The following is a 15,456-nucleotide window of genomic DNA, read 5'->3' as shown; positions in this document are numbered from 1 at the left end:
TCAGGGCAGCAAGCCAAGAGAAAGATGCCCTTGGCCTTCTCCACACTGGCCAAGGACACCAGGCTTTGGCATAGCAACAGAAATTCTAACACACTGGAGACCTTCAGTGCCAGGATCATGGGAGAGTTTAACAGCCTTGAGTAAAGCTCTTCACTTATGAATACCAGAGCACCCTCTAAGGTAATATTTACCTAGCAAAAGCAAACGTTGACATACTAATGCCAGAAGGAACATTTGGTCAGGTGAGAGAGTCAGGGTTGCTTGGGGATTTTCCTCCGTCCTTCATTTTTGACTGCTTCTTTCATCTAACTTAAACAGCTATTTTGTCTTGGGCACCCTTTAATGTCACTCCAATGACTGGGAACTGAGAAGATACATAACTGATTGGATCCTTCTAGCAATTACAACTCATTTGAGAGGGGCAAAAGCAGACAGTGTAAAGTCAAACAGGAATGGGGGACCTTGTCAGAAGTTTCATTCAGATACATAAGATGATGAAAACAGGAACTGTAACAACTTGGAGGTTAAGTGTGAGAAGGGTGATTACTCTTACAGTGAAAGTATCTGTCATGCAAATACTGCTGTACAATCTGAAGCTAGAAAACTAGAAAGTTGAGAAGCGAGTCCTAGAGGACATATGGTAAAAGAACATAGGAAATTAATTAGGTGAAGCTTTTGATTACAGTACTAAGCTCTTTGCTACGCTTTATTATTCCAGCTTATTAACAAGTGCTTCATATGCAAACTTTTAGAAAGCCAAAACACATGGATAGATATTGTTAGACTATCTGGGAGACAAAAGATGTAAATTCATTTCCCCTCTTTGCTATTAACTGGTTGAAGAGCTTAAAATAATAAAGCTTTTCCTTGAACTACCTTTAAACCTAAGGGGAACATGGGATACTAATAATTTTACAGTTTTTACTCCTGGTAGATATTGTATGCATGCCTGCTTGCACCTACATAAATATATGAGCTCCTCCAGTTTTCTCCTTGTGTGTTCTTTGAAAAAGTGATGCCATCCCAGGTCCAATACATTTAGGTTAGATTTTGCATAGGCAGCCTGATATTTAATTCTTTTAATATCACCTTGTATTCCCCAAAAATATACTAAGCAGAACTATTTACCAACATTCTGCCATAATTTCTGCAACAAAACCAGTGGTGGGGTTCAGTCAGTTCGCACCACTTCAGGAGAACCGGTTGTTAACTTTCTGAGCAGTTTGGTGAACTAGTTGTTGAAAAAAATCATTAAGGCAGAGAACCGGTTGTTAAATTATTTGAATCCCACCATTGAACAAAACTTATCAAAGCAGTGAACAGAAGATATCCACCTCCATATAAGAATAAATATAAGTTGAAATAATAATTATTATTATGGGAATAACTAATGGAATGTGAAAATGACCTTGGAAACGGGGGGGATGCTGCTTAGGGAATGATCAGATAAAAGAGCAGAATGCCCACAGCTGAATAAAGGACATAGAAAGAAACTTAGAATTTGCCCAATGAAACAGGCAGTAAAAAGAGATTGCAGAAGATTTGTACAGCTATCAGAATGTTGCTGATTGTTCCATCTGGAAAATGATAAAGCTAAGCTTTATTATTTTAAGCTCTACAGCCAGCAAAGAGGGGAAATGAATTTACATCTTTTGGCTCCCAGATAGTGTAACAATTTCTATCCACGTGTTTTGGCTTTCTAAAAGTTTGCATACGAAGCAATTGTTAATAATGCAGTTTGCCCCATGCTTCCAAATATATGGCCATTGCAGGTAGAAGGATTAAAAGAATTCCAGAAGCCATGCTCTGTACATGTTGGTCCTCAACTTACAAGAGTTCATTTGGTGACCATTTGAAGTTACAGCAGCACTGAAAAAGTGACTTGTGACCGTTGTTCACGCTTACATGAACACAAATGGTCATAAGTCACTTTTTTCAGTACCGTTGTAACTTTGAACAGTCACTAAATGAAAACTGTTGTAACTCGAGGACTACCTGTAATTGAGCTTTCACAAGCATGCTGGTAACTGAAGGAAAAGTTCATGAATGGGTTGAATCACCCATCTGAAGCCTTGGACCTAAGCCCAAACCACATTTGGACTTAAATGTGCACAAAAAGCACATTTGTTTCTCTTGGCTAGAATGGACAATTTCCTCAAAGTTGGGAAAAGTAGGATCTGCACAAAAGGGAACACACGTCAGCAAATATTTATCTAATGGAGTGGTGTCCACTGAGAATTAGTATTGTACAGTTTCAAGTAAAACCAGTTGGGATTTGTGTTATAAAAGCTCGTAGTGGCTTTGCCTTTGGTATAGAATGTTATGAAATAAAAAGGTCCAGTACTGCCAAAGCAAACATCATGCATTATTGGTAAATTGACAAGATAAAAACTTGACTGGGGGAAAAAATTACTGTAGTCTTTGGAGCTGGCTCCCAATAGGATATGCTGAACTCATAACTGATTGGACTGACCTTTCAGCCATTTTTTCTCTCTTCCTTAAATGTAGCTCAGACCCAACCTTGAATAGGGTTTGTTTGTGTGTGTCACATGTGACAAGGCATGACTGTAAACTATCTCTTATCCCTGGCTCTCAAACTATGCCAGGCTGAAACTCTCTCATTTCCAGAACATAATTCCATGCTTTTAAAAAACATAATGTATGTTTTATTATCCTCTTATACTCACTGCTCCAAATCAGGAACCGATTTATCAATAGATTCTATCAGACTGATATCTAATCACAAGGAAGGTAATCCACTGCCCATATTTATAATGGCAGATAATTTTGTTGCTCTTGGGATTGGCCCTGTTCCTAAATGTGCTACTAACATGCAGGAGTAGTCATTTCCCCCTTGCTTTAATACTGGCTTAATCTTTGGGAAGTGCAAGATTCATTTTAAAAGAAGATCCTGCTTGCAATTAATATGACTCCTGGCTGTAAATACCACAGCAAAAAATTATGAGATCCTTGGACATTAAATATTCCCCAAGCCTGCTTTAACACAAATACAGAACGACAGCTTTGCAAATAAAAGGAACTCTGCAATTCATGTAATTGCAGTATGTTCATTTGAGTGGGAATGGAAACAAAAATCACTGGTTTTCAGTGACTGGAATCAAAAGGAAATTGTGCCCCCTAATTAGGTAAAGAACAAGCATGATTAAACAAGATTATCCACTCTATAAATGTAGGTTCCACTTGTTACAGGATCTAAAAGTAAAGCTAACTTTCATTCTATTACCACTACCAGAACTAACTGAACATTTCTATTTTGTAGGTAGCTAAATTGACAGTTATCTGCCAATATGTGACATGCTAAAGTTGTTAAATCTGTGTAGCAATATAATTTATTATGGTGATAGTTTTTGTGAAACAGAGTTTAGGTCAAAAAATGAAATATAAGTCTAAACTGGCATTTTTAGGGTGTGTGTCACATTCACTTTTTTAAAAATAAAGACAGGTGGAGAGAGGGATAGAAAATATGCCAGATTTTATACAGAACAAAAGACACATAGGTAGTTGTTTTTGTAACACTGTCATAACTGTGAACAATTGGTAAATGAGAGCTACCTATAATTTCACAGAACACACACATTTCTCTCTCTGTGTGTGTGTGTGTGTGTATTTATACACACATACATATGACATTCTCTCAAATAGACATTATATAGCTGCTTCTGGAATAGTACATTTTCATAAAACACTTACATTCAAAGAAATTCTATCTTAATGCATGAGCCTTCACAAGGAAGTTAGCATTTTGTACCTCTCACATTTGTCTCAAAGTACCTTTACCATATAGCTTTGCAACATTCACTATCCAACAAAAAGTCATCAAATAAATTATAGAACAAACAAGAAAAAATTACTATACAATCTTCAAATTGCATGTGCAGAGGACTAAACTAATAGAATTTATGCTTTAGCAACTCTGCTTAGAATTACACTGCAAGAATAAGTTGATAAGTGTCCTTTCTTATAAGGGATACTTTCACAGAACAAGGATTTTCATAAATACGACTTTATGATCCATCCCTTGGTTTTTACTATTCTGCAAACCTATACCATTTTCTGCCTTAATTCCAGAACTGCTCTTTCTGGAAATTCTGGAACAAAATTATGTTGAAAAAAACAAAACAATATTCAAAAATCTAATTAGCATACAATTTATTTACTAAGAAAGGCCCAGGCAATTTGTTCAAACTCAGAAATCATGTTGGGAAAAGCATTGTGAATGAAAAACATAAAAGTATTTGCATATTTATTTGCAAGTAGTTAGCCAAATCACATCTTCCCAGGGAAATGTGTGGAGGCAGGGAGGGACTCTAAATTGTAGCTGGTTAAAATTAGATTTCTAATTTTAACCAGCTACAATTTCCTCTACATAATCAGCTAACTTAGAAATCTTGAAATCTGAATGCAAATCTAAGTCACGTATTACTTTCCTTCTGGCCATATTACCTTTGATAACATCGCAGCTGTGTTTTCGAACTCATCTCTATAGCTACAAAGAATGGAAAGCATGTCTTTTTTAAAAAAGCAAGCTGGAATACTAAAAGGTTCCCAAGGGATTCATAGAAACAAACTGGAACCAGCATAAAACTATAGATTGTTGCACCTTATTACTAAATCCATTAAAATGTTAAAAATTAAATAAATAGATATAGGGATACAGCAAATTCTAGAATATAATTCTAGGGAGAATTACGAAGTTAAACAAAACATGAGGCTCATTGCTAAGACATTACCTATGTTAATGCATCACTTATCAACGAACGGCTATGTCATAACAATTAGTTATCTAACAGCGTTCCGTGCACCTTTGGCGTTTACTCATGCCGGCCACATAACTATGGAGATGTCTTTGGACAGCGCTGGCTCTTGAGCTTTGAAACGAAGATGAGCACCATCCCCTAGAGTCAGGAACGACTAGCACATATGTGCGAGGGGAACCTTTACTTTTAATATAGGGGGTGAAAGGAGGGAGGGAAGGAAGTTTTAAAGATTTCTAAATGTATTTTCAAGCAAATACATGTGCGTGTATATATTTATATACGTATGTATGTATGTATGTATACACACACATACACACACATATGGAAAGCTGTAGTTGAGTAAGTATCCTGACTTCAAGATCAGATTATTCTGAACTCCAATTTGGAGTGCAGATAATATTTTCCTTAATTATGTACCTATTTATGGAGCAAGATAAAAACTCCAAAAACAGAGGTTATATACCACCACAGAATCCAAAAAGCTGATCAAGCTGTTGGGTTAGAACATCTATCTTCTTAAAATGAAAAAAAAGTCTCAACTAAAACACAAGTCCTATGCTATTTTTAGGTGGGTAGTCTCAATCTGTTCTGAGCAAACTTTTTCAAGCTGATTTTCAAGATCAGCTCAGTTTGGCTATGTGCTGCCACCTAGCAGTGTTTCACCTAGAAGGTAGAAAATAAAATATCTTCAACTGTGCATTCTCAAATGTTATAGTCATCAAATAAAAGTTTTAAGACAGTGAAATCTACAGACATTGTTATCTAATTCAGCACCAAGGGATCAAAATATTTGCTCACTTGTTAAAAGTGACCATTTCCAAGTGCAAACAGACACAAGAGTAGCCTACCTCACAAGTGTGCTCTCTAAAACAGTACAGCAGTTAGGATACCTATGAATTATATGCAGGATGTTTGGACATCACAAAGGCGGCTTATTTATTCCCCAAAGTGCACTAAAATTTATGCTATACCCACCACAGTTCAACCAGGTATTATTTTTATTTTTTTCCTATACTGTGTTTTATTGCTTGTAAGGCACCTAGAGTCCCTGTGAGCGAATAGGCGACTATATAAATTTTCTTTAAAAATTAAGATACGCTGGAGACTAACTTTTTACTCCATCAAGAGTCTCTCTCTTTTAAACAGCTGCATAACTAACAAATCTTAAAAAGTCTGAGCTGTCTCAAGGACAGAGGTGAAAGGATGAAAAAGAAAACAATGTCTTTAAAATCTCCTTCTGTTAAGCAACTGCTAATGACAGACAGTCCTTCATAAGGGAAAACCTGGCCATGTTAAGACAGCCTAATTCAGCTTGGAGACTCAGACTTTTTAGAACGCAGGTAAGGAAGCATCTTTGTTAATTATTGCCTGTGGCAACCTAAAAGCTACACCAGGATCCAAGGAGGGGGGGGATTGAAATTTCAGAAGTGATGTCCAGAAAGAAAGCAATGCGTTTGTGAAAATTAGCCTTAAATCCATTGCAAGAAAAACACTCAGTGATTGCAGCAGATCACTGGCTTCGACCCAAGTTCAGTTTCCTTTCCTTTCCGAGATTCACCCCAAAACTCGCCCATTCTTAAAGAAAGAAGCCCTGGACTCTTTTTACTCCATTTGGCTAAGAGTAAGAGCAAACGTCCATCAGGTCATCTCCAGTCCTTTTTCCACCTACCTCGCTGGGAAGGGAGAGAGGTGCAGCAACCCCGCATTGGGGATACGCTTTCTAGAGCATTTGCGCTCCTCCCGGTTTAAAGGAATGCGTGTGCCCAGGTTAAGTTGCCAAGCGCGGAAGGAACAAGCCACTCGGTCCGTGGTTTTCACGCAGATGAAAAGACCGGCAAAACCGCTCGGACCGCCCGACCTGTTCTTTCCAAGCCAAAGGAACAGCTTGGAAGAGGAAAGCCAGCCGTCCAAAAAACCCAAGTGGGGAAGGCGCGGAATAGAGGCTTTTTTGGCAAGCCGGAAATGACAGAGCAGCAACTCGCCGCTCCGAAAGGTCAGCAAAGGGAATCTCCGCACTTATACTTTCCTCGCGCGCTCTAAGCTTCCCGCCCGCAGCCGCAGCCTCGCAGGTGCCGAGAAAGCAGGTGGAGGAGGAGGAGGAGGAGGAGGAGGCCGCGCCTGCAGCGACGCCGCCTCTTGAGCCTCCTCTTGAGGCTCGCTGCCAGGCAGGGGCAACCCACGCCGGGTTGTCCTGGCTCCCAGTTGCCGGGCGGAGGTTCGAAGACTTCGGGGCATTTCCGAAGAGGTGGAAGTCTATGGAGGTTGTCAGTCATCCAGATCATGATTGTCCCAAAGGTGCTTTTTCAGGAGGCAACCGGACTTTCTGGTTTTTTTCTTTATTTTTATTTGTCAATCATATATAAGATAACAGGTAAAAGTATAAACATAATTTGGAGACATGAAAAGAGTAAGTAAAAAAGGAATATTAGGACAGGGATTGTAGGCACACGGGTGCACTTATGCACGCCCCTTTCAGACCTCTTAGGAATGGGGTGAGGTCAACAGTAGACAGTTTAAGCTTAAAGTTTTGGGGTTTGGGGAAGAAACCACAGAGTCGGCATTCCAGGCGTTTACAACTCTGTTGCTGAAGTTCTACTTTCTGCAGTCAAGTTTGGAGCGGTTTACCCTGAGTTTGTATCTTATTATTTGCTCCTGGATTGTTGTGGTTGAAGCTGAAGTAGTCATTGACAGGTAGGACATTGTGGTAGATAATTTTATGTGCTATGCTTAGGTCAGATTGAAGTCGTCGTAGTTCTAAACTGTCTAAATTGTCTAAGCCCAAAATTTGGAGTCTGGTGGCATAAGGTATTTTATTGCGAGCAGAGGAGTGGAGGACTCTTCTTGTGAAATATCTCTGGACTCTCTTGATTGTATTTATGTCTGATATGCAGACAGATGAGCTGTATTCAAGGATTGGTCTAGCAAATGTTTTTCTTTGAAGATATTTCGCTTCTCATCCAAGAAGCTTCTTCAGCTCTGACAGAATGGTAGGGAATGGAAGGATTTATATTCCTTGTAGACTGCTGGTCATTTGCATCCTTTTTAGAGGGTCGTTGAGGCACTTGGAGGTTTATCTGTGGCCTCAGGGTTGCCTGAGTAGTGGTCCTGGGCCCTGTAGTCTGCAATTTTTCTGGAAATCCATTCATACTCCCACACCATTCAGAGGGTGTTCATCCCAAAGTGCATAAGGGTCATGTTTGTCCTCAGGATATGGTTGTCCTCAAGGACTCTCCAGAATGATGCAAATGACCAGCTGCCTGCAAGAGATTAGATTAGGATTCCAATCTTTCCATTCCCTACCATCCAGTCAGAGCTGAAGAAGCTTCTTGGATGAGAAGTGAAATGTCTTCAAAGAAAAAAAACAAGAAAGTCTTGTTTGAAAAAGCACCTTTGGGATTCTGAAGAGGTGGAAGGACAGAAGCGTGGTGCAGGCAAAAATGTGAGCTGAGTAAATGGATCCTGTGGGACAAAATCCCACAGATTTTGGATCCCATGGATTCTGGGCCATGCACAGGAAGAGCCCATTATGTGAGGATGTGGGTCCCCAAAATGAGTAGATAAATCAAGTTGAAACCAAAGGGTAGAGAATAGTAGTTATTTAACCTATTGCTTCCTAGGGCTTTCTAGATCCATAACTCTGAGAGCTCTTGCTTTTCCAAAGCCTTGGAAATCTCAGAGCCAAAATCTTGACCCTCTGTTTATGTAGCCGTGATTTGGAAATACATTTCACAAATACTGCAAGCCTTCAGTTGGCACAATATATGAGTGATAACAAGCAGTTGTTGTTTTTTGCACTAGTGTCATATCTCTACTGTAGGGTCTGAGTCTCAGCACTTTTTCCTGTATATTGATGGTGACTATGTGTCTCCAGTTGTCTTTGATCTTACACTCTGTGGGATTAAAGCAGGGGTGGGGGAGTTTCCTGGCTTCCACAGCCACAATTATGCACTTGTTTCAGAATGTATAACCCAAGTATGTCAGTCGCAGCATGTGTGGGATTATCATCATATATGTATCACTTGCCCTTTACCTGTTCCACCCCCATTGGTGCCCATGCAGTCATCTTCCATTTACTTACAGGAAAATTAAATCATTCTGTGACTATTCACTAATATTAATTAAAGTATAGGTTCATGAAGATATTCTAAAAGCCCCAAAGTCTAGAAAGATGTGGTTGTCCTCTAAAATCTTTGCTATATCTCAATTATAAGAGCTGAAGAAGCTTCTTAGATGAGAAGTGAAATGTCTTCAAAGAAAAACCAGAAAGTCCAGTTGCCTCTTGAAAAAGCACCTTTGCAACAACCTGGATGACTGAGAATTTCCATAGACATCTATCAATTATGGTTTATTCAGTGCCCCAAGATCAGCAAGCCATGAATTTCATTTTGTTAGATAGGGCCCAGTGTTCAAGTCTGTCAAGATCCATCTGGATCTTGAACCTAACATCTAGTGTGTTAGTTATTCCTGCCAGCTTAGTATCATCCACAACCTCAGTCAGATGGAATTCCTGCTTTTGTTATTTGACCTTCATGGCTAATGCAAATTTAGGAATAACATGGCAATAGTGACTTGATGAGGAATCCAGTGAAGCTGAGTAACACCTGTGGCTGTAATGCCTAATGGGTGACTGTGTAGCAAGAGCATCTGTGAGTATAGTGTAGGACTGCAGATCACAGAAGGCACCTTGGATTCATCTGGTTTGCCTCTTGCCAACTGGATGAAAAATACCTGACTTTCAGAAAGTATCAATTGACTACGGCTACACAAAGCATGAATAAATGCAAATCCACATTTCAGTTCAATAAGTTTAGAAAGTATTTTATTAGAGATACATTTCAAAAGAATAAATAGCATATTTCCAGTAAAACACATAGAAGAAAGGAACTGAGGGCATGGATAATGCAAAGCATGAAGAAAATTAACTCGAATGACTATTATAATGCTTGATTAGTTTTCCTCACTGTATTTATTGCTTTCCTAATGCTACTAAATAATGCAGGTTTTTATTTTAGTTGCAAGCGCTAAAAATGAGCTATTGCAATTTGACCAACAGCATCAGATCATGGTCATCTCCTACTCCCTAAATACGATTGAGTTCTTATGTTGAATTTTCTTTTTTCTTACAGAGTGCATTTTTTGCAAAGAGATTTTTTTATTTGGCATGTTGGATTTACTATGGCTTAACATCAGAGCAAGGTAAAGCAGTTGCTTCTCACAATGATTCGTTCAGCCTTAGTAGTGTCAACAACTTAAGAACTATTACAGAATTCAAGAATGGTCAGAATGAAAACAGCAGAGGAATCCAAGTAGTCCTCGACTTACAATCATCCATTTAGCAACTCTTTTGAGATTTCAATGGTACTGAAAAAAGTGATTATGACTAATGCTTGCACTTACGACCATTGCAGGATCCCCATGGTTACATGATTAAAATATGGCCGCTTGGCAACCAGCATGTATTTATGACAATGGCAGCATCCTTGGATCATGTAATCATCATTTCTGACTTTCCCAACTGGCTTCCAACCAGTAAAGTCAATGGGGGAAGTCAGATTTTTTTTTTATGACTGCATGATTCACTTACTGATTAAGGTGACTCACTTAACAACCAAGACAAAATGGTCATTAAATTGGCATGATTCACTTAACAAGCATGATGTTTAGCAATAAGAAATTCTGGTCCCAAATGTGGTTTATAAGTTGAGGACTACTATAGGTGCCCATAAAGATAACAACAGCAGCAAGCTGTAAATTGTTTGGCTTTCTAAAAAAAAAAAAGGCACTGTGGAATCTTAAACCATGCAGCTTAACAATTCAAGCTTCTCTTTCATCAACTTCTGATGTAATCAAATATTGCTTTTCAGCTTGACCAAATTTCTGCCAAGTCAAAAAAGATGATGTAAGTTGTTATCAGTTTTTGTTCAAGAGTTTCAAATCTGATACACCAATTTTTTTTCTTTTTCTTTTAAAAGAAATTAGAACTGGGCTGGTTGGCTTCACCCTGTGGATACTTTGTTGGTTCTAGCTTCTATTTTCTTTTTATTACGAACTAAAATCAGTTGGGAGCATTGCTTATACTACTTTTAAGTTTTAAAATTAAAAGAAAATGTCTGTGTGTGTTTTTGCTGTGAAACTCCAGTACATATTGCAATACCAGTTTTTGGCACTAATGTTTGAATTTACACTTTTAACATTAACGTATTAAATTAAACAATTTTATATTTTGTTTTGTAAAACCAACTATTTTTAAAATCCTGATTATCTTCAAACAGGTAAGATAGCTAGTTAAAAAAAGGTCTGTCTAAATTACAATGCAGTGTATTAGCAACAAATAGAATCCCAGCATTACAATAGCTGCATTTGAAGCAGCAATAATTACATTAAAAAAAAGACTACATAATTGTGCAATACATTTCAAAATAGAATACAGTGTTGAATAATTTAGTGGTTAAAGACATGCAAACACTGGCACATTTTCATCTAAAAGACAACAAATGACATTCACATTATAGTTGTAAGGGGGGGGTGAAACACTGGTGCCTATTAGAATTCAAAATTATGCTTTTCCAGCTATTTCATGATACAAGAACATTTTCCTCTAAGGCTACTTCACAGAATAAGCAGACAATTGTGTACTTAACAAGAGAAAGTATCTAGGCCAGGGATTTCAAACTCATGTCGTCACGGCGGTATCACATGACATATCGGGACTCCCCCCCCCCCGCACTAAACCAGCTATAGCCGTGGCCAGCGCGTGATGTACCTGTCCTGCGGGCCAGGAGTTTGACAGCCCTGATCTAGGCACTGTTGTGGGAAACCTGAGGTGATGTGATACCTATGGAATTTATTTGGGTTAAGATAAGAGGAAGATTCCTTCCTCAGCAGAGTTTTATAAAGGATCTTTTGCTTAGAGCTTTTAAGAGAAATTGCTAGTAGAGGAAACACTTCAATTTTGCATATCTCCTGTCTTCATTTATTTTATATCCTACTTGTAATTAAATATAGGAGAGTAGGCATGAATCTTTGTGACAGCTCAGACCAAAACAATTTTAACAGCATTTCTTCCCCTCCAAAAAAATGTTTACCTTTGCTCAGCCTCTTCATTTTAATATTAGTGAAGAGATACGGGTTCTTTCTTTTCCTCTGCACTAAAATTTGGTGGCCGCTGTACTTATTTATCCAAACATAGTAACATGGAAGAAATTATCAAAATTCAGTAGTGAATTCCAGACCAGTAACTGGATTCAGTGCAAGTGCTCTGAATGTTTTGCAATTTGCTACTGCTGCTTACATTAAAGGAAATGTTAGCAGATAAAACAGTGTACTCTTGCCACCCTAAGTATTTATGTAACGTATAGGAGAGCCACTGTTCATTGCCAAACTGGATGACTACTCCCATCCTGCCTGGTTGCAAATTTTCATTCTTCATAGCTCCATTTCTCTCAGGGATGTACAAAAAGGAAATACTGGTTCAGAGATTCAAAACAGGCCCTTGTGCCAAATGAATAGACAGCAAAGGAATTTTTTTCTGGCAATGAGCCTATTTTTATAAAATCACTTCATTCCCAACTGATTTTTAATATTTGCGCTAGGAATTTTTACAAGTGAAGGCATTGCTAGAAATGCCATTTAACTCCTTGTATTTTGCTCCCAGGTTCTTTTCCTGGAGAAATACTATTATCCTAGTTTCCAATAATTCTTTTTCCAGAAAAAAAAAGCATGTGTATCTTATAAGCTTTGCTAATGTAGAACCACTTATTGCTCATAATACTTAAAGTTGTAGTCTACTAAGAGAACAAATACACTATATAATAAAGCATTTCTACTTTATTATTTATCCTTATCCTTGTTCTCTTGTAGCATTTAAAATTCTATTACTATTAACTTATTTCTAAGCAATTATTATATCTCCCTCTCCTTCCATTCATTGTGTTATCTTTGGAATTTAACTGATAATCCTGTAGTAGGAGAAAAACAGAAATGTCATTAAAGTGCAAAGAAAACCAATCTTTTTTTATCCAAAAACAAATGTACCCAAACTTTTTTTTTCCTGCAGCATCAAACACTTCAGTCTATAATGATATAAAATCATAATAAGCACTCTATATAGTCCCACACATAGTGACTAGAAATGTGCCAATATCACTATACGAGTGCAGCTCCTGCTTTCTGACATCATAATGAATATTTGCCATGCTATATATACAATAGCAGGAAGAAAACAACAGCAGTGAATGATGAGATCAAGTATGGTGCTGGTAATAATTAATGATAGACACAAAATAGTTGGTATGGGGCTGTGAGAAATTAACCAGAGTGCTTCATCTTGTGCATATATGACAATAGGTAACTGCTGTAAAAAAGGCTTCTGAAAGAAATGGATAATGTATTCCAGATCTGCTGCTTGTGCTACGTGTGAAGGGGGAAATACTTCTATATTAACCTACCAACATTTTTTTTCACAGCAATTGAAAGAACTAGCTCCACTGGTTTAGCATGAAAAGATTGAAATAAGACGATACAATTTTGTTCAGCAGAGAGCCAGTTTGGTCTAGTGGTTAAGGCACCAGGCTAGAAACCAGGGATTGTGAATTTTAATCCCACTTTAGGCATGAAAGCCAGCTGGATGACTTTAGGATAATCACTCTCAGCACACAACATTAGGCTCAAGTGACAAACCAGTCAATAATTCCTATAATCTGAGAAAAACTGGACCCTGCACTAGTGGGGGGAAAAGTGCTTGGAAGGGAAAAAAAAAACCAACAATTTTGTTCAGCTGACTTACAAGCCAATCATGTTCCTCCTCTTTATGCAATACCATAACATTCAATACCTGCAAAACTATTACTTTCTTTTTGGCTTTCAACTTCAGACCCTGCTTATTTCCATCTCAGTGATAAGACAATTTCTATAATTCTGCTGAGCAATCAACAACGTTCCAAAGGGGCCACATTCACCACTGCCACAAGTGATGTGGATCCCACAAGCCAACTTAAATCCATTTAGATCAGAATATATTTTGGCTTCTGGATTTTAAGAGCTTCATATTCCTTTGCAGCTAGAATCAAAAGCCCTTTCCTTCTTTCTCAAATGGCCAACTGATCCAGTCAGTCACAAACCGTTTCAAAACATACATTACACTGACTTAGCTGTTGCTTCCATCTATCCTTCTTGACATCCTTCTGCAACTGTACACGTTAAGATTTAAGCTAATTAAAATTACTGGGAAGCAGGGAAAAAATAGTGCGTCCAAATGAGATGGGACTTAAGTACATATTTCAAGACTTCAATTTTTTTTCCTCATCTCTCTAGAATAGAAAGACCTAAAAGACGGTAGGCCATGAATCCAGGTAAAGGTTAGCTGAATTCCTTATATATGACAAATTTACAAGAAAACAATACAGCAATTATAAGGTGTCTCTACTTAGAGTGAAAATTTAGGACTGCATTTGGTTTAAGAGCTGATTTGGTGGCTCTTGCTGGCTTTTCTTTTACTGCATCATAACACAGAGAAGGATGATCCCAAAGGACTCGAGTCTTTAAGAACAAAAGCATGTTGCAATATTGATTTAAAGCAAAGTGGATTACAAACAAAAGCTAGAATCCTGATGATGTCCCCAGTCGTCTTATTATAAACAGTCCAAGAGGTGCCCTGAATGAAATTCTTTTCAGTTCAGCCCAAGCATCAACCATTTCTGTTGCAGTTGTCAAGTTATTTATGCCACTGTCTCCCAGAAAATATGCAACACCCAACACATTTTGGTGGGTATTTACATTGTGCCAGTCATCTGCTTAGTTATGGCACAGTTGCCTATTTTGTTATCAGTACCCTGTCTGAATTGTGAGGAGAGGAGAAATCCCTCTAATTGTTAAGAGTTCCATTAGGAAGCTGCTAAATGCAGCCACTGCCCACCCTCTTTTCCCCAACCAGATTCTGACGGTTATATTAAAAGAGTTGAAGAGTCTCTTCCGTGCAGCTTGGTCGTGGATGTCTCATCTGCAGCCCTTCTGACGGGAAGATGGAGGCCTGCAGGTCCACATTGATGCAGAACAGCCCTAGCATCAGCTGGCGCTGGTATTCTTCCCATTTCGTCATAACGTCTGTTAGCGAGAGACTGTTCCTGAGCCATTTTGGCAATGCTTCCCCGTAAGCTGTGCACAAAGGGATAGGTAAACTCTGTGTTTTTCGGAGTTCAAGATGGTAGTATAGCCTAAGATAGAAAGAGAAAGAGAATTAAAGTTTGCCATGTTATTTTGGTAAATATGATTTAACATATTTGGATTTCCAATGTTGACATATAAATAAAAATAGAGCACTGCACACCAAAATAACTAGACACAAGAACAGTTTTTTCCCAATGCCATCACTCTGTTAAACAAATAATTCCCTCAACACTGTCAAACTATTTACTAAGTTTGCACTACTATTAATCTTCTCATCATTCCCATCACCCATCTCCTTCCACTTATGACTGTAACTTTGTTGATTATATCCTTACAATTTATATTGATATTGTTTCCTGATTGCTTATTTGTAGCCTATGACTATCATTAAGTGTTGTAAGCGTTGTAATTTGATGAACGTATCTTTACTTTTATGTACACTGAGAGCATATGCACCAAAACATATTCCTTGTGTGTCCAATCACACTTGGCCAATAAAAAAATCTATTCTATT

General features: G+C 38.1%; 2 protein-coding genes across 4 annotated transcripts in view; both read right to left on the bottom strand.

The window, feature by feature from the left end:
- CRACR2B (calcium release activated channel regulator 2B) overlaps positions 1-6,840 on the bottom strand; it is a 35,404-nt gene extending 28,564 nt beyond the window's left edge. The window contains exon 1 of the mRNA XM_058157355.1: positions 6,448-6,840. The gene's annotated coding sequence lies outside the window, so the exon portion shown is untranslated. The remainder of the gene's footprint in view (positions 1-6,447) is intronic.
- Positions 6,841-9,575: 2,735 nt separating this feature from the next.
- PNPLA2 (patatin like phospholipase domain containing 2) overlaps positions 9,576-15,456 on the bottom strand; it is a 52,550-nt gene continuing 46,669 nt past the window's right edge. For all 3 annotated transcript variants that reach the window (XM_058157331.1, XM_058157341.1, XM_058157320.1), the window contains one exon: positions 9,576-14,989. In XM_058157331.1, the coding sequence (XP_058013314.1) occupies positions 14,725-14,989 (265 nt within the window). In that variant the 3' untranslated portion in view covers positions 9,576-14,724. The remainder of the gene's footprint in view (positions 14,990-15,456) is intronic.

This window comes from Ahaetulla prasina, chromosome 1 (genome assembly GCF_028640845.1).
Source record: "Ahaetulla prasina isolate Xishuangbanna chromosome 1, ASM2864084v1, whole genome shotgun sequence".
Classification (NCBI taxonomy): Eukaryota; Metazoa; Chordata; class Lepidosauria; order Squamata; family Colubridae; genus Ahaetulla; species Ahaetulla prasina.
This window is presented reverse-complemented; position numbering and strand designations above follow the sequence as displayed.